Source organism: Phaethon lepturus, unplaced genomic scaffold (genome assembly GCF_000687285.1).
Source record: "Phaethon lepturus isolate BGI_N335 unplaced genomic scaffold, ASM68728v1 scaffold10340, whole genome shotgun sequence".
In the NCBI taxonomy this organism is placed as follows: domain Eukaryota; kingdom Metazoa; phylum Chordata; class Aves; order Phaethontiformes; family Phaethontidae; genus Phaethon; species Phaethon lepturus.
Window position 1 is genome coordinate 28,035 of NW_010514031.1, and position 19,744 is coordinate 47,778.

General features: G+C 44.4%; 1 protein-coding gene across 1 annotated transcript in view; it reads right to left on the reverse strand.

The window, feature by feature from the left end:
* SUFU (suppressor of fused homolog (Drosophila)) overlaps positions 1 to 19,744 on the reverse strand; it is an 85,799-nt gene that overhangs the window by 16,211 nt on the left and 49,844 nt on the right. Inside the window, exons 5-9 of the mRNA XM_010291805.1 lie at positions 19,573 to 19,645; positions 14,913 to 15,066; positions 13,274 to 13,385; positions 2,417 to 2,551; positions 779 to 917 (exon numbers count right to left, since the gene is read on the reverse strand). Of these exons, the coding sequence (XP_010290107.1) occupies positions 779 to 917; positions 2,417 to 2,551; positions 13,274 to 13,385; positions 14,913 to 15,066; positions 19,573 to 19,645 (613 nt within the window). The remainder of the gene's footprint in view (positions 1 to 778; positions 918 to 2,416; positions 2,552 to 13,273; positions 13,386 to 14,912; positions 15,067 to 19,572; positions 19,646 to 19,744) is intronic.

Genomic DNA, 19,744 nt, shown 5'->3' on the forward strand with positions numbered 1-19,744 from the left:
AAGGCAGAGACGTACTGCACACATACAGTCCCTCAGAGATGGGCTTTTCTGCATAAACGTACTCCCCAAAGCTTTTTTATTTTTGCAATACGTTTATAACCATGAAGAAATTCAAGGTTAGAATAATGCTATGCCATCAAATCATTAATGCATCACTGCTCTGTAGGCCTGACCCTCAACACCAAGCAGATGGGGAGTTTTCAAGGAAAATCTGTGATACAGAAAAAATCTGGGTGCTGAAAATGTGTGGGTGCTTCAAGCAACCACGAGCTTTTGTCAAAGAATCAATACAAAAGAGCTAAAACTGAAAGAAGCTGTGCTCTCTGTGCTGCTCTCCTGTTAGGGATGATGTAAAACTGAGATCTTGGCTCTGTAGGATCACAGTCCCACAGCTTTCTAGCTCTTCCACCCTGGCTTCATTCTTGTTTAGGTCATTCCACTCTGCCTCCCCAAATTCCTTTCTGGAAGAAATCAAGAGTAGATACAGCCTGTAGTGTGTTCGCTGACTCCAGGAAACGGACACTACTGTATTGACAGATGATTTTTGAACTTTTCAGCCACTGCTTATCAGTCTGAGTTTCATTAATATAAACAGTAACAGTTCACCATTATTTTGTTGAGTCCATAATTACTGAAAATGTTACACAAGAGCTATGAGAGATGTTGCAGCAGAAAAGACAGGTTTGTTACACTTTTAAACGACGTAAGCCCTTAGCAAGATCATTTTTAGGACATAGTAAAGGAGGAAGGGGGAGAAAAAGGATGGAGGCTCTCTCACCTGTAACCAAGGTCCATGTGCTGCATATGGGTGCTCTTCTGTAGCAAAGGCTCCTTCTACTCCCGTCGATACAAACGTGATTGCTGTATCCCCTGTAATACTTTTATATGTAAAGTGCCGTCCATGTAAGAGCCTTCCCCTGGGGAATAAAACATATGTGTGTGAATTGACAGGGTGTGAGAGGCATTCAACAGAATCATGAAGATATATCACTACAGCTTCTGCCATCAGCATGGGAAGCCATTCTGAAGGCAGCAACTATTAATTTTTCAGGAATATATGAATGATTTGTTCCACAAAGCAGGTCATAAGCCTCTTTCTGAGGCAGAGAGTTCCCCTCTTAATCTCAGGGCCTTTGTTACAGAACTAGAACACATCTAAATCCCACTGCATGCCTATTCCCATGATGAGGTGCTGATGTATGCAATGGCAGGGGACTGTCAACTGAATGTCGACATCATTTCAGAATGATGAAAACTGCAGAAGAGAATCCAGACTCCGCATCATGTGGGAATGTGAAGATGCATTTCTAAGCAGGCTCATTGGTGGGGCCAAACTTACCAACAGTGACAATACCTAGTAATCCACTGCCGGTGCTTGGCAAATGTAGCCTGTCTTATTTAAGCAAATACTTAGAAAATATACATACATGACCATCTATGGTATCACTTCCTTTTTTTTTTCATTCAGTGCTTTCCACAGGAAAAATCACAGCTCTGGTATTTAAGCCCAGAGCATGTGTGACTCACATGCATGGCTTCCAACATGCAAGGGCGAAAACTTCAGGTAAGATATACAGCGCCTAACAGAGTCACAGTTGCTTGATGAGTTACTGCTGGTCAGCTGAGCTGTGGTAACTGATCAGGACAGATTGTTCACACATTTGTGATGTAAAATAAAATATGTTCGTGTTAACTATCCCATTCATTTCTCAACAGGCACAGGCGAGTGTGCACCTGCTGCTGCTAACTCTGATACTACAGATATGTAATTCATTAAGCTAAAGTAACTCAATCACCTGCAATCATTTGTCTCTACCCCACAGTTCATCTTTTTGTTAAGGACTACATTTGCCAGAGATATTTTTTAAAATAGTGCTGACTGAAATTGTGGAAACCTAGAAAAGTCACTTACAGTGGCGTGCACAGCATGAACCTTCAAAAGACAATGTGTAGAGTATGCACGCAATGTTTTGTGCCTTCAGTCATGTAAGTGACATAATTTGTCTTAAAAACACACTTGCATGCATAAACTGATTGCAAACAGGCTTTGCACAACCACTTGTGTCTGAGTCCATAAGCCAGAATTAAGCACTTAAGGGATTTCTTTGACAGAGTATGTTAAGACATCCATTCCTTATCACAGAGTTGCCAGCATTAGACTAATAAAAAACCCCCTATACTAACCCTGTCCTGTTTCAGCACTCAAAATACACTAAGAGGACATTAAAAGAACGAGAAAAAAATTTACCATGATGAACACACATGCAAAGAATCATCTGTTTCTAATGTGTTTTGGCAAAATATCTCAGCTCTGGCCTTTAAAGACCCATTGCATGCGTGTCTTTATGGTGAAACAATGCCACAAGGCAAAAGTGGCATGTTAGCACAAGCTGAGGAGGAGGACAGCTTCACTCACCTTAGACAGAGGGGAATGAGAGCTCCCGACTCCTGGTTAAATTTCAGGTGTACGCTCTCCAGCTGTCTCGTGCGGATTAGCTCATGAGGAATGATAGCTGCTGAGCTCTCACTTTCCAAACTGTCCTTACGGCTTCTAAGAGAAGAGACAAAATGCACATATTTAGGATCCCAGTCCTGTGTGCTATTTCTGCTGCATTTCAAAGCGATTGTGCAAATATTGAAGGACACAGGAGCAAACTGTTACAAAGATACATCTGAGTTTTCATTACCCCTGCAGAGACACAGCCTTGCTCAGACTACCAGTCCCAGCACGCAGCTCTTCACCTTGATTTGATGACCTAGGATCTCAATCGGTGCACGCACATGGTGCATCCCTTCCCAGCATACAAGAAATAAAATTTCTGGAAAGAACTGTAGCAAAACTACACTCTCCAAGACCCCAAACCACTACAAAATGGCTTGGAAGAATTACCAGGTGTGCCCTCCCTCCTGCTTTTCCTTTATCAGTGGCCCACAGAAAAGAGTTGTCCAGTCCCTTGTGCCCTTGCTTGAATATCTTTGAGGTCTGAGGCATCCCTACAATTGTCTCCAAATAATTTCTTTGCACAGTTCAACAAAAAGGTTTTGAGAAACCTCCACTTCCACCAGCATCAAGTGCAACAGCCAAAAGACGGACACTACATGTGACAAGTAGGACATCCGCTGACTACTTTCCCTTGTAAGTGGGGCTGCTTTAAGACAATGCAGCTTTGCCTTCTTATTCATTCATTTCTGCAAGACCAGCATGTTGTGAAGCTATGACTAAAGGTTATGTTGTTAGATGATTAGGAACTTTGCCAGACAGAATTCTCTAGATAATCAACCCTGTATATCTCAAAACACTTGACCATAAACACTTCATATGTTCAAAGAGCATCAGCGTGATCCCTTACTTGATAGTCCAGAACAAAGAATGGAGGATGGGGCAGGGTTACAATTTTTGTGGACTGATGTGATGTGTCTGATATGATTTATATTTCTGTCACCTGGCATTCCACGTGAACTTAAGAGAGGTAAGACTTTGTTAAGATGGTTTCTATAGTACAGAATCACCAGAGGAAAGGGACAGGGAAAGCAGGAGGGAACTGAGAGGTGCCACATTGCAACATGGTTCTATCGCACCAGACAGACCAAAAGCCAAACAAGGCTATCAGGCTGTGGCTCCATTTGGGAACATTGTTAAAACAAGCCTGGATCCTTCCTCCACCCAAGTGGAGCCACCTTTAACGTACATCTGGAAATGGTTGTAAAGAAACAGCTTGACCCTCATGAGCTGACTTAGATCACACATCTACTTGATTTTACATTTGGGTGCTGTCCCAAAATTACTCCCATCCACCACACACATATTAATACAGTTCAGTGTGGCTTCCAAAGCAGATCAGCCTATTGCTTCTGCCAGGTCACCTAGTCCCAGGTGAGCCTTTCACCCAGGCTGCTGAGCTGCCCACTCTGAAATGAGGATACAAGCTAAACTCTGATATCTCACAGTGCCTTCCTGCAAATACTCTGCATGACCAGGTCAGAGACATGCAGGAAAAAAAAAAACAGAGCAGCTCAGCTCCCTGCAAGATAAAAACTGTAGAACGTGTCCCATGTTCTGCCTTAGCAACACACAAAAGCAATAATGGACCCAGCAAGGACACAGTAGGTCAGGATACAGCTTATGCATGGGGTGGGCTGATGGACTGACAGTCAGCAGAGTGTCAGTGTGGTGAGTTAATCCTGAAGCAAAGACATAACATGCTTTGTAGTCTATAGGTGGCACTTAAAGCTGTGTTTAATCTACTTCAGCAAACATTTTACAGCTCTTTGTAGGTGGGGTCTTCAAAGAGTGGAGTGGGCAAGCATTTTGCAGGCTGATTACCTGAGAAGTGCAGTTACAGTTGATTAATGATCAGTTGACCTTAAGCTAAGCTTTGCCTCAACTTCCTTATCAGATCTTATATACACAGTGAGCTGTGGGAAAGTCAGCCTGTGGTCTACCACTTCCAATCATTCATTTATCAATCCCTACGAAAAGGGTCAGCCATTAGCAACGCATGATTTTCAAGCAGGCCATAAGCTTGCATTCGTTAAATGCAGTTCCAGAGTTTACGCGCCCTGGAGCAGATCAAGAGCTTTACAGCAATGTTACTGCTTCAGACAAGAGACTGCCTAAGTGCACCATGCATGTCCCACAACGCAGCCTCCCAGGCGACAGCTACTGTAGATTCATGCTTGGCCAGGACAGACAGCTGCAGGACAGTTCCCCACACCCCTGGGCTCCAAGCCCCCTGAGCTGAAGGTGGGTTTTTAGGTTTCCACCATGCTAGCCAGTACAGCTGCTAGCACAATGGGGCCGCGGTCCTGAGGGGAAACAGCCTCCGGTTGTTAATGCAATAATAGGAATGACGACAATATTCTGGAGGCAAGGGGCAAAGCTTTCTAAGCCTTATTAAAAACAGCAAATGCTGTTTGTCATTACATGCTCAAGAGAAGATGTTGACTAATGTATAACTATCAAACGGAACTGTCATGACTTTAAGGCTGTCAATAATTATGACTTCACATTAATAAGTAACCAGCCCTTCTGTCAAAAAAGTGAAGGAGTGAAGCAAAATGGTAGTTAATACTTTGAATGACATGAAATTATTAATCCTTTCCACAAAACTTTTCCAAAACAGTCATGGTCTCTGTGTTTCTTGTTTCACTTTAGTAGAGCTCACACAATTTCAGCTATTTAAAGTTAAAGCTGAAACTGCAATAGTAGAAAAAAAATAACCTTCTATTTAAGCTTTACCTTTCTAAACTGTTTTAAAACACAGTTTTGTGTGGTGGGCACTTCTGGACATGTTGTGGTCTGTGCATAACACAAGGCCACCGTGACCTCACTTTCAGACTCTGGAACACGTTGCATGACACACAGACTCAGGTAAGACCCCAAAATTCTCCCTTTGGGAATGAAAATACTTTTGGCGACCCTTCTAAAGGGTGATGGCCCAGATGAAGGGTCAGCAGGACTTCTAGGTTGTTACTAATAAAAAGTTCATGTCATAACACATGCTGCCATCCACAGCTTGTAGTTTTCAGCCTCAAAAGAAAATGTAGAAAAAGTTTGCTTTCTAACACTAACATCCCTGGTTTTACGACTGTCAGTTACCCGTAAGCCTTTGCTTCCTCCACCCCATCACCAAATAAATCAGCAGCAAGAACCAGTGCAGTTTTATTTGTTATGACTAAGATCTAGCTGACTATCACGTAAAAAGTTGCAAACTTTGTCTATTCCAGATTTAATACTTCATCCAACCCACACAAAAAAATTCATGTTTCTCAAGTGTCCAGAAAAAACAAGTCTGCAAAAGCCAGGGCTGCTGCATTAGGAAAAGCAGTAGATTTAAATGGAAGCAGCATGCCGGAAATGCCCCAGTTTAAGGACTGCACATCTCGTGTTTTGTGAAACTGGAGGGGAGTTGGAGGAGATTAAAGCGCATTTCCCTCTGATTGGGAGCTTGTGGGAGGTGTAAACGTGGGCAGTTGTCAGATTAATTCTTTAGATGATTACATTCTTTTTGTTTCTTTAAAGCTGTTTGTAGTTGGGTTTGATGTCTCCTGTTCTGGGCAAGTGTATTGCTGCAGTTACCAAGGTGACTTTAGCTGACTTTCAACTATTTCTTCCAGCTTCAGCTTCTACCAGTAGTCTGCTTCTGGATGGAGGAGAGATGGAGGAAATTATGTTTGTCGTTTTTCTTATTTTTAAATCTCGTGAATACTGATTAACAGTCCACGAACTTTAACAAAGCCATATTTGGTTTGTTTTTTTTTTTTTTTTTTTAGAGTGGATGGTCAAACCATTGCAAAGGGGTCCCATGTGGCCTGCAGCTTCCCCAGACCTCTGTCAACAGGGAGAAAGGGCCTGAGGAGACTACACGTCCCAGCGTGCTGTGCTCCTTCGTGATGTGAGCAGCCACACGCTGGAACCTGTAGCCTCCCGGGGGCCCTCTCTGTATTAAAGATGAGGGTGGCTGCAACCTGCTTAATTTTATGCCAATTAGCAGCAGCCCGTGGGGATCCTGGAAAATCACCAATGCAATCACTGCGTTGCGCAAAGTTTGGATGTCCCCTCCTTGTAAATCATGTTTATGGCAACCTCTTCTCAAGCAACCCCACCGGCAGTTATTTTATGGCATTCAAGAATAACCAGGTTGATCTGATTAAGAAAGGTTTATTTATTCTTGCATTTGTGTTTTGCTTTACGATCAGAGCGCCTGATCTCATGGATTTGTCACAGAAGGAGGTCTCAGTTCCTTTCCAAGGTCTGCTGCTGACAGGGAGCACAATTTCGCTGCATTTCCAAGTTACTGTCCCAGGTACCAAAATCACAAAGGACACACTGTTGGAAGCTGGCCATGGCAGGGGCTCTTTGTAGGAGCGGGTACCCACTGCATCGCTAACCTGAGTTATAGTCACTGCTCCTTGCTTCCTTGGTACAAAACCCAGCACCATGAGTTACCAAATGCAAACCATTAATGCAAGCTTATACAGCTGTGAGAGAAACGTTGGACCACTTTTTTTCCCCCCCGTCTGCCCTTCCCAACTGTGGCTATTTCAAACCTCCTCACTCCCTAGTGAAGATATGGTCAAAGATCACTTAAGTGCCTGCAATCTTGCAGTGTCTTTCCCACAGTTTCGCCTGAAGGGCAAACCAGCAGTTGTGGGAAAGAGCCCTAAGCGTCTTGGCACACAGAGTTATGGGACACGTCACAGACGCACGGAGGCAAGTGCAGAAATGGGGAGGACATGGTTACACAGCTCCTGCTGTGGTCACACTGAAACGGAGCTAGCTTCAGTGCTCAGACCTGGGTGCTCATCAGCCTGGTTAAACCGGACGGTGAAGATGTTCTGTGTGCATTTCCTGGCACAGAAAGGCTCCAAGGACAATGCCAGTAGCAACAATCTCCTTGCCACTCACATATCCCTTTGGAAAGCTGCATAATAACTACTGTCAGTGCTTGCAAGGGTCAGACTGTTCCAGACCTGCAGCTGAACTGGGACTGAGAGATTTAGGCTGTGCCACTGGCACCCTGCAGACTGATGGGCTAAGTCAAACAACTCTTTTTATGCTTCAGGTTCCCTGTCTGTAAAACTGAGACATTTTTCCTTGTAGGGGTGTTGCACGGATTAAGTCAATGTTTGCAAAGCACTTCTGGATTCTTAGATGGAGAAAGCTATGCAGAAGTGCAAATTATTAGCATGGTGACCGCTCTGCACTTCTTCTGACACTGGTTTTCCAGACATTTGCTTTTCCAGTTCATAGGCTTGTCACCCAGCACTCAGCCTCATGCTGAGAGACACTCCCTAAAGTATATTGCCTCCCCCCATTCAGCATTCCATACTCAAGCAGGACACCACTGAATGGTGTCTGGATGAGACAGCATGCCTAAATAAGCAGGACTGGATTGGAAACTTACTGCTTAGTGGTTGCAGAATCTGAAAGTCTAGCCAGAACTAGACAGTTTCAGAGAATGCTGAAATGCTCCCCTTTACGTAAAAGTTTGCCTCCAAGAACTGAAGACAGGAAACCAGCTAAACTGACAACAGCTCCCCTCTGCCCAAGTAAAGTAGCAATCAAAACCCAATGCAACTGCAAGAAGCGAAGGGCAGACTCGCCTCAAAGCAAATCCTACATCTTGCTATTACCGTCAAGGCTTCCTCAGAAATGCTGCTCAGATAGAGCTTGCTAATGTGCATTAACCCAATGCTACTCTCACTGAAAGGAGAAATCGGCATGCCCTGCTTACTAAGTCAAAGGGACTACATGGGCAGTGGACTCCAGTCCTGCAAGTGGTGCCACTGTTACTCATGCACTCCAAACCAGGCACAACATGTGACAGTCTGGGGTTATCACAGAGGACTTCTGGAGTGACACAACTCATCCCTCTTCCCACATGGGAAGGGCAACAGCCCGAGATGTTCAGGGTGCAGTGCACCAGAAGGTCACAGCCAGGACAGTCCTGCCAGCCCCACCTGCCAGAGGGGTTGTTCCCTGCTCTGTTTGCCAAGGACCTGCCTTCATTTCCCTGCACAGCTGGAAACTGTTCAAGGCTGGATGGAATTAGCACACGGGCACAGAGCTACCATATGTTCAGGTTTCCCTAGGCTCAACCCGTCTTTCTGCCTACAAATTGAATGCAGATGGGATTTGTGGCCTCTGGAGCATCCGTTGTGGGTCCTTGGCCAAATGACCGCTGTGCATGAGGGGACCAGCACATGCACAGTTATCTGGGAAATCCCAGACAGAAATATGGGAATCAGGCATGTTGAACCACACCACTTTATCTTCCTTGAGAAGAGGGACAGGGATAAACAGTAGAGGGATGCTGGAAAAGCCTTGTCAAAGCAACACAGCCTTGGGAGACTTTTTTCCACCACTCAAGCATCACCTTCAGACAACTGGGGATGCATATGGGCATTACTTGAATCCTGGCACAACAAAATGTAGCAATTACTGATAATTTTATCTTCATCATGTGCAGCAATGCAGCACGCTAGCTCTAGGTTTCTCCTCCATGCCTCAGCTCACAGGAGCAATAGAATGGTCTGAGTCAGCCAAGGGGCAGAAAAACATCACTTTCAGAAACACTGCATGATCAAGGGGACCCCTGAGGGGTGGAAAAGGTCAAGAATTCCCCTAGCCCAACCCTGGCTCTCACTGCAACTGTGGCAAATTAAACTCCTCTGTCCTAATCTGTAAAGTGGAGATACTACTCACCTACCTCACAGGAGAGCCCAAAGCTAATTGCCAGGGACAATTAAAGACTTGGCCCCAGAACTTACGGCATCAAGAAATTAAATAGCGAATGAAGCAAGACTCCACAAGTGTCACTGATCTTTGACATCTGGAGCTTCCAGCCCACTGAGGTCTCAACAGCAGCAGTGTTTAGCCTGACATCTAAATGCTCCCTCTGGGTAACAGCTCGTTGTATCCAACACAGGTGAATCTGCACGGCTCAGGAGACTGGGAGCCTTGCCTTTCTGTCTGTTTGAGCAGCACCTACTATGCTGATGGGTCCTAAGAAATAAATAACGTGCCACTGTAAAGTACATTTGTATTCATATACGCCTCAGACTTCCAAGCAGTAATCAAGAGTATTATGTTACCTATGGTTGAAATGATTAGTCATGTTTCCAAAGATTAATTTACATGTTCTTCTGTTTAATGCATATGAACTGATTTAATGGCTGCTTATGAACTGAGCTAACAGTCATTTTGAGAAACAGATGTCCGATGCAGTTTTAAGCATTAAGAGTGCTTTTATTCATATCCTTAGGAGAAAAAGGGCTACACAGTCTACAGTAATAACACTAATGAATCAAAAGTACTACAGCTGCCCAACAGGGTTTGACAGAAACCAGCTTTTTCTCAAAGGAACTTTTTTTTTTTTAGGACTCTGGGACAGTGAACAACTGGCAATACGCATGCTTAACATGTAAGTATGTGCTTTGCTGAAGCCAGAACGCTGAATCAAGCCCTATCGGCAACCAAACAATGTGAAGCTTTTGCATAAGTGCTGAAAACTGTAACTACACAAAGACAGGGAAGTCTGTATGGAATCCGTATCCTCCACATTTTATACAAATAAATATTCAAACGTTTGAGTGTTTCTGATACTATTTTGTGACGCTGAATGCAGAATAGGTTGTCTGCTTTAAACCCTGATAGATTATTGTGTGTGGGTGGTAGGGTTAGGATAAAAGAAAGGGAAGAAAGCTACTAGGAAAGCAGTTGGTGGCTGCAAATCTACAATAAATAAACAGCACATTCCTCTTCTGCACGAAGCCATTAGAGTCTGTGTCAGACTTTAACATCCTAATGTCAGCTGGGTGCAAATTTGATGGCCTGGGGTTCTGCAGTGCTCCCTATGGAAAGTAGATTCGGAACAATTTGCCATGCCCCAACAGAGCACTTCTGTCAAGTTCCCGAGGAGCCTCTAACACACCAGTTATTCACAGGAGCCTTCCAACGAACCACTGGTTTGATATTTTATGGTCTGGTGTGTACAGTTCAGGATATGATTACACACAAGCCTGCTTCCCATCAGCCAGCACCTCATAATCGTTAACATATTTATCCTTGTGGTGCCTCAAGAAGATGACATTGTTATTAGTCCCATTTTATAGATTCAGAACTGAAGCTCAATAGCTAAATGACTTGCCTTTGATTACACAAGATTTACAGTGAAGGACAGCACTGAGTCCCAGCCCTACCAGGCCCAAGCAATGATCGCACCAGAAGGACTAGATCTACGTGCAGAGCTGTCCATCTCAGGTGCTTGTAAGTCTTATGAAATGACTATATCTGCACAGGGTTTTTGTGCCTTTCATGTCTCAGTCTTTGCCACTGCAGGTACCTGTAGGGAACATGGATGTAAATATATTACTAACATGTAAAAGCTGAAGTCCAAAGTTACATCCCTCTGCAGCAGCTGGAGATGAGAGTCCCCAGATCACGCTCATGTACTTAATAGCATGTTGAGCAACTTCGCTCAAACGCATAAGACATGCTGAGACAGTGTATTAAGAAAGGCTGAGACCTAAAAGATCTTCCTCTTCTGCTTCATCTATACCACATTGTGCTGGAAAATACATTGACTGATATGTTTTAGCCACAGTAATGGTAATCACCAGGTCTGATTTAAGTACCATTTAGTTGGCAGTTGATAGTAAACACTGCTTTCCAGCACAAACCAACCCTCTCAGTACAGTCAATGCATTGAACAAGTCCCGTTGTATCTGCTACATGAATTGGAGAAGAGAAGCCTCTGCCCAAGAAGAAAAAGACTTTTTCCAAGCTCCTCTCAAAGTAGTCTTCCTTAAGTTGAGGAGATCTTCTCTATCCCCCCGATACTATCACCAAAGTAACTGCTGGCAAGACGCACAGCTTATAGCTTTCTTTCCTCAACTGAATTGCTATCATGGAGAAACAGGCTAGCTATCAGTTTCCACAGTGGTAACTATAGACCTCAGAGAAATGTATTGATCTTCAGGAGGCAAACACTTACCAGTCATTCCTACCACTCAGGCTTCAGGTAGGGTGGGTGCACAGCTGCTACAGGTAAGAGAGATTTGCAACAAAGAGCACTGTCACTGGATAATGAGGCTCTGAATTTGACCTGCCTTCCTCTCTGCCTCAAAACAGTTAAAAACACAGGTAAATATTTGTGTGCTCCATCATAGACCTCTGCTGCCCTTTCACCACACTGTCTTGAGCAAATCTGTGTTTATCTTACCTTGAATAACGTAAAGCTTTCTTATCTAAGCAACAACTGCCTCCCAGCATTAAGGCTTACCCATCAACTGCCTCCCTGACCTGATGTGCACCCCAAATGTTTCTGGTCATCCCCAACCACTGCAAACTCAGAGCTTTTACGGGGCATGCAGATTCATGTGGGAGCCCAGCATCTGTTAGAAATTCTGCTCAATACTTTTGAGCCTTCCAAGGCTGGATGTCATTTGTGCAAATCAGATGCTATCATTTTGTTTTTCTGTGGGGCCAACGGGACCAACCAATGGTCCAATGGGACCAACCTTCAGGCAGGGAATTGCTACTCAAAATCTGAGTCAGGTCAGAATCTGGCTCCATATAATGACTATATAGCAAAAGTAAGATTATTCCTAAAGCAATAATAAAGCAATAATAAAGTCACTTAAGATTTTATTTTTATAAGCATCAAGATCTCATATTACTTTTTCGTACACAGCATCAACAATTGACCTAACACTTCCCCTAAAGGACTGGGCAACTCAGAAACATTCATGTGTAAGGCAAATCAGAATTCACCCACAAAAAGGAACAAGAAAGGACACCAGGGTCCTAACCAAGTATGAGGAATATTTTTGTCATGAAATGCTTGAATCAAGAAAGAAACAGGAATTGAAACAGAGCAGGATGCTGTCCTTGCCTGGCACTACAGGAAAGAGCTGATTTCATGATCATCTTTACTCTTGGAACAAGAAAGCACAAATGTTCATCAGAGACTAGGAAACAAAAGGAAATACCAAGATGAAAGAGTGCAAAGTTGCATGCCTTTCTGTATCATTTAACTAGCAACTGAAATAAGCCTAAGAGAGGAAGGGGAGAAAACCAGAAAGATGGAAGTGCAGATACTGCAGATGGCTTGAAACCACAGGTAATTTCCTATAGACTCACTGAAGTCAAAAGTTACAAATGAGGAGAGATCTACAGGTCCACCTAGTCCCACTTAAATCACCCGTTAGTCTACAGACTATTAGAGACCAGGGTGGTATTGCCATGTAATTACTGCCAGAACCTGCCTCCTTAAGCAAAGCAAGATCAAAGTCACTTAAACCAAAACAAACAGACAAACAAAAAAAATCAACATTTTAACCAAAAGGTTTGTAATTATGTGCTTGAAAACAAAGTGCACAGGCAAAAATATCAGCAAACACTCATCTATGCCACCTAGCTCTTTGGATACCATAGCACTGTTCACCGGAGTGCATTTTATAGGGCTCAGTACAGTCTGATTTCAAACACTGTATACCGTGAACAGCAGGTCCTACAGAACACAGTCAGAGCCACTCTGCATTAGCAAGGTTTGTCTAAAATCCCCCTCTAAATCTGCCCGCCTGAGTACTAGTCCATTAACCCAGCTTGAACAACTCTTCTCCCTCTATCCTCTCGCTTTGCAAGTATTTGTTGCTAGCTTTCCTCCCCCCTTGCCCAGCCTTTTCCCACCCAGCTTTAACTTTGTTTTCTGTGCTGAGCGCTTTAGCATCCCTCCTCCTGCCATCTGAGTATGCATGTGAAACTTACGGTGCTCGGTCATGGTTCAACCCATTCTGTCTTTGTGCATTTATTGGAGGTAGAACAGGTTTGCTGTTAATCTCAAGCCCTCTCCGCAAAGTCTCCCTGATTTGCTCCGTATCTGCAAAGAGAGTTTTTTTAAACATGATTTAGAGTCCCCAGGAACATCACAGACACAAGGAGATGTCAGCTTTTTTTTAAAGGCCTGTTTCTATAGTGTCTTACATCTAAACTCTTCCCCTTCAGAAAGAAATTAAACAATGCTAAGGGTGAATTCTTAATGGCTCTTCCTGTACCTTAGGAGTTATTTCACTTTATGAAGTCAGCTTGAATTCTTCTGGTTTGGGCTGCAATGTCATGTCAGGCAAGGAAAGCTGGACCTTTGGTACAGAGCCCTCCTGATGAGGAAATTCTGAGTAGTTTTGTATCCTTTCATAAATGAGGTGTTTGCTCTTTCTGCAGCTCTCTCAGAACATCCTAATACTTCCAGCCCTTGTGCTGGAAGTCATTTTTCCCGTTAGGCATAACAGGAATTTGTTCCTTTACCAAATGAGTGCAAGGAGGTTCCTGAGTTTTTGCAATTGGCTTTGCAAATCTGTTGATTAATTTAAAGCAAGATTCACAAAAGAAAGGAATTTTATGCAGGGAGAACTTTAACCTCAACCTCACATTTGAAAATAAACTGCAAATTACGCAGTTCAGATGCCGTTTTTTTTACTTTTTCATTTTCCTGTAATGTCTAATGGCCAAATACTTTAACAGGATGCTTTCCTACCTTTCTTAGAAGCTTCCTCATCTTTTTTTCTCAGAAATGTAGGAATGAGGTAGAGAAAAAATATCCAAATGATTTCAAAATCATTTGAAGGATATACAAATATCACCATGTATACCTATCTTGGGCTTTTCATTTGCAGAACTGAGGGAAAATAGCCTTTTTAGATCCAGTGCAGTTCAAAACATTTGCATAGAAGCCAGAAGGAACCCTATACGCATTTAAATATTTTTTTTTTTACCATAGACTTAAAATCAAGTAAGATATAATTCCTGTGGAAAGCATTGTTAATTCCAGGAAATCTCAAGCCCCCAAGTTTTATGTTACTTCACCCATTTGAAAGATAACGTGCATAATTTCAAGCATGTGTAATGGCTACTCAGATGCCCTGAGATGGCATCTCACTGCAAAGGGGAACTCCACTGTATTTTATTTCTTCTTTCCAGAGTTCCACATTTGCAAGAGTCACTTGAGTTCAGCTACAGCAATGTGCAGTATCAGTCCAACTTGCCACCCAAGAAGTGACAATATTAAAAAGGAAACAGCCTGGGAAAATGCCGTTGCTTCACCTTGCAGGTGTTTACAGTCCTACTTTCACCCAGTGCTCAATTTAACTTTGCAGATGTAGATTAGAAAAAATGTAAAAACTGAAAGAAACACTTAGACAAAACCATGCAAAGGTCCCTTTTCCTCTCTTCTGCCTTCCTTAAAGAGGCCACACCAAAATTAACCTCAATTCCCTGAGACGTACTGAGTCTTCCAGTAAATGTAGTGTTTGTTATGAACCCCAAGATGCTGCATGACTCAGCCTACTGCCCAGACCCATCAGAAAACAAGCCAAAGGTCATAACAGTGACTCGGCCCAGGACCTCTTACCTTTCCCAGAGAGCCGCCGCGGCTGGGTCCCAATGCAAATGCTCCTGCTGTCTTCATCATCTTCCGGGGGCCGGCTGAGATCATCCCAGGCACATTTGGCACTCACTCCACTGAGGTTTGAACCATCTGTCTCAATCCCTTTGTCAACTCTCTCCTGCTTGAAAAGATCCAAAACCCCAAGACTTTTTTGTGTGTGGCTTGAATCTGAGCTGGAACCCACCCTGGCTCAACCCAACCTTCAGCAGCTCCTGCAAATCCCCCTTTGCAGCCAGTTTTCACTCTCTGGCCCCCGTGCTTTGATTTATCAGCTAACGGTCACTGCCCATTGAGACAAATCAGGGAGCTGATCTGAACTGGAACAAACCTTTTCCACAACAGGTTGGTCTGAACTCCTACCCCTTCCCCACTGCTTTACTAGGTGGTCCTGACAGGCACAATGCAGGGGAAGACAGAGGTGGAAATCAACAGGCTGGGATATGTAGAGTTGCCTCTTTCAGTGCTAGCTCCAGTTAACACCAACTTCAAGTATTTATGACACTACAGCGTATATACCTGTATGAAGCACCGTTTGGCAGTCTACCTATTATATGTCAATGATAACAAACTCCTGAATAACTAAACTTAAGATCCCTTTCCAAACTTACTAAGGAATCCCACAATGAAAACAGCTCACAGAGAGACTCATCATTCACAAGAGTTCATAATTTGAAGACTGCCTGGACAATCACTGCTTTTCAGCATGCAGTAGAAGTGTTCAGTATAGGACAAACATGCAAGGAGACATAGGTCTGCATGCAATGTCAAAGCTTTTGCATAGCTTTCTCTATCAGCAAAATACACTAACTCGTTCCCTTGCAAGTTGGGCTTTCCAAGCATGTAACCACTGTTTCGGTCTAGGAAGGTGTTGCACACCAACCACAAGCAGCTGGATACTCTCAGCACCATGCGTTTTCTCAAGGACTCATGCATCTGTTACCAGCAAGACTGCCCTAAGCTACAGCCAAGACTTCCACAAGACAACTACCTGTTAGGGGAACTGGCATTAGTCTGAATTTCCACGTACGTCCCACAAGGGGGTAATGTTGAGCTGAACAAACTCAGGACTGAGCTACACCGAGGAAGGGCTGCTCTGACCGCTCCCACCTCTCCCCTAGCACCGAATCAGCCGGGCTCGTTTTCCCCTCTTCTGAAGGGTTGTCACTTCTGGTACTGCTCAGTGGCACTAGCAAGATCTCCATCTCACTGCTTACACCTGAGTCACCTCAGAATAGGAGTTAAATGCCACCACTTGCGGGACAGAAACTTTGAAGATTTGAGGAAAGAGCAGAGCTGTGCTGTGCTCAACACGAGCAGATCGCTCCACTCGCTATTACTACCTTCCAGTTTGACCTTGCCACTGGAGTCAAGAGACCGTGGGAGCACCCAGTGCTTTGCAAAATCAGTTCCCTAAGAAGCAGTTTCCAGACTAAAACCCACATACATTCCTCCCCTTGCCCAGCTGCACACCCTGGGCCCTGGAAAGAGCATTGCCTGCTCTCGTGACCACTCGAAAGAGGATTTGAGCAGCTCAAAGATAAGCACAAGCACTCAGGGTGTGGTGGCACAGCAGTTTAAGATGATGTAATTCACAGTGGCTGTAGTCCCACCCTCCTCCATGTGCTCCTACCCCTTGCCTTGAGCCAACTTTTTTTTCTTCCAGCTAGTTCACCGCCCTAAACTGGCTCCTTGGCCCAAAAGCAGAGGCAGAAGGCTGTGGCTGGGGGCAGTACCAGAACAGTCCTGACTTAGACTTAAGCATTCAAGAGACTGCCTGCCTTCTGCCTCTCTCCCTGAAAGACTACTCCTTGTTGGGATCTTCCTCCAGCGTCAGGGGAAACTGGCTTCTATGAAAACGTAATGGGAAAATCTGAGAAATAATAAATCTCCTGGGATTTTCTTTTGTTATATCCTAAACATAAAATGAGCTGTTTCACTCAGAAATAGAAGTTATGGAAAAAGAAAGAAAAATACATCCGATCCTACATATGCAAACAATGCTCTAATTGAGATTTCGCACATGGCTCCTTTGGGAATCCTCTGCAGCGCTTTGTGAGGACCCAAATCAGCTGGCATGGGGAGACTTAACTTGTCAGCATGGTTATTCTTCATTCCAGTGATTGGAGAAGCACGGGAGAGCCACCAAACTTGCCCTTGAGCAGGGAGCAGAAGCACCCAGAGGGCCCCGAGGGATTCCATCGGGCAGAGGCTCTGGTGGGATGCGCTTCTCCATCCCTACAGCCAGAGGCCCAACTCACAGACACAGTCGGGGCCTGCAGACAGTGCACAGAGCCTCAGGGAAGGGGAAAGGGACTCGTCATCTGCATCTCAGCTGGTTTGCAGAGCACTTCAGGGAAAGAAGTGCTGCTCTGTTGGCAGCCCTTGGAGATCAAGGGGGGCTGATGGAAACGAGCTGGCCTAAGGCAGCCTAATTTGCATGCCTGTTTTATAGCATTTGCAAGTATTGATGTTGAAGGGGGAAGAAAACAAAAAAACCCTCTAACCAGTGCAGACTCTCAGCTGGGGCAATGCACAGCTTTACCCCATCTTTAGCCAAAGTTTTGCATGGGCTGAGGGGCTGTTCTTCCTCCCTTGAAAGGGCAGCCTGGAGCAGAAGGTTGGAGGAGCCCAGGGCAAAGAAGGTTCAGATTTTTCCTTCCTCAAAGAAAGGATGTTTCTGTCCCATTTTCCTCTCAGCATGTGGGAGGGATGCTCTGAGGCTCTTAAAAGTCATTGATCCCTTTCTAAACAAGCCAGAGCACTGCAGCGTGACCCACAGAGCGGCAACTGCAACTCAGGAAATTTAAATCAGCTTTATTCTCTTCTGAGATATCTGCTAAAACAGAAGCAAAGCACTGAGAATCAGCACAGAGCTGGGGACCGACAGGGATTGTTTGACAGTGCTGCCAGGGAAATCTGAATGGCCTACAGGGAAGCCTGGCTGAACAGAAAACAGCCAGCGTTGCCACAGCATTAATTGCTGACATCCTGGGATGACATCTTAGTTGGGATCCGTTCTCAGCAACTCTGAACAGAAAGTACAGCTGCTGCTGCCAGGGCTCGGTTTAGGCCTCAACCAATTCCCACAAGAGACAATGCAGCCTCAAAACAAGCTCTGCCCGCTTCCCAGGCAGACAACGTGCTTGCCTGCTCCCAGGAAAGCTGACTCTTTTCCCTGCCTGCTCCCTCCCCTCTACCTATTTTCCACTGCTGCCTTTCAGCACTCACACACCCGGTACCACCACCAAGAAAATGCCAAGTGAATGACACTTTATCCTTCCCCCACTAATTAGAGCAGGAGGTGCACGGCGTGGCTGAACCCAGCCCGGCACAGCCTAGCTCCCCGTGCTCAGCAAAGGCTCTTTGCAGGACTCGGCGCCGCAGTGGCAGGTTTTGCTCTGTGAATCCCCAGGGGCTGTGGCAGCAGAGCAGGAAGGAGGTACACATACACACACCTGCACATACGCACTACTGCAAGGGCAAGAGAGAACAGAAACAGGAATGTCTTCAATGTGAGGAAGTCCGGAAAGACCACAGACAGCGGCTTTCAGTGGTAGGACACACTGGTGAGGCAGAGGTACTCTTTATTTGCCTTAACTTGCCTTGGCTGACTCAGATTCCAGTAAGCTGAGCTACTTTTCATTTACAGTAAATTGAAGAAAACCCTGTTATCATCAGGAATCACCAGTGTGCAGAGAACAGAGAAACACCCTCCAGGAGGGGAGAGGGGAAAATTTTGAAGAGCCTAAAAACTTTATAGGACTTGCAGTTGTATTAGCTCCCACACTGTGGGACATTTGTGGAACTTTTTTTTTGTCTCTCTCAGGCTGGGGTTTTAGACTAACAAAGCCTTAAAAACAGTAAAAGTAGAATTTGGTTTTGTTCTTAAGCTTTCAAAATAAAAGATGCTGTGAGGCAACTGAGGGTAATCAGATGCAGACACCCAGATCATACGCAAATGCAACAGTTTGTACAAAACGTGCGCGTATGCACGTGCCCTACCAGACTAAGCCATAATTTAAGTCTGTTAAAGGCAAATATTCAATGATTCACTGAAACAAGGTCAGCACCACACTGGATTTGCCTGGGACCCATGTACTCCAGTACCATAACTCTGCTGAAGGGATGCAGAACTGTCTCCTGAACACACAGATCAGCAGTAGCCCACGGGACAGTAACCCCTCCATAGAGGTCCTATTCTGATCTTTAAACTTCAGAAATTAGCTTGAACTTTGAAGAAGGTGGTTTAATATATCTTCCTGCATGGATTATTAATAACTGCATGAGATACTTCTGGCTTCCCATTATTTCTCAGACCACACTAACTACTTGGCCTCAAGTGACATCCTACAGGAATGACCTACGCTGTCATGTGAGATTCTGTTTTCCTGGACTCCCTTCCCTAAATTTTTTCCTAGAGCTGCCATGCACCTGGAGCTGGACATGTGCACTCTTAACAACCTCTGAGAGGGCAAAGAGAGTCTCCAAGACTTTTCTGGGGTTATTGCAAACATTGAGAAGATCACAGCACCTTTACAGAAAATAATCAAACTGTTTTATACCATTAAACCAATTCTCCCTGGCTACTACAAAAGACATGGCATTTTATTAACTAAACACATACTTGCAGATGTGGATCAATCTCAAATATTGTCTCTCCTCTTCGCATATCTGTTATCAACCAGGGGCCTCCAGCTCTATAAAGAAAGAAAGAAAGAAAGGTAATGAACCAAACAAGCACTTTAGCTAGTACTCCCCAACAAGGTCCTTGGAGTGGACCTGTACTGGAAGGAAGC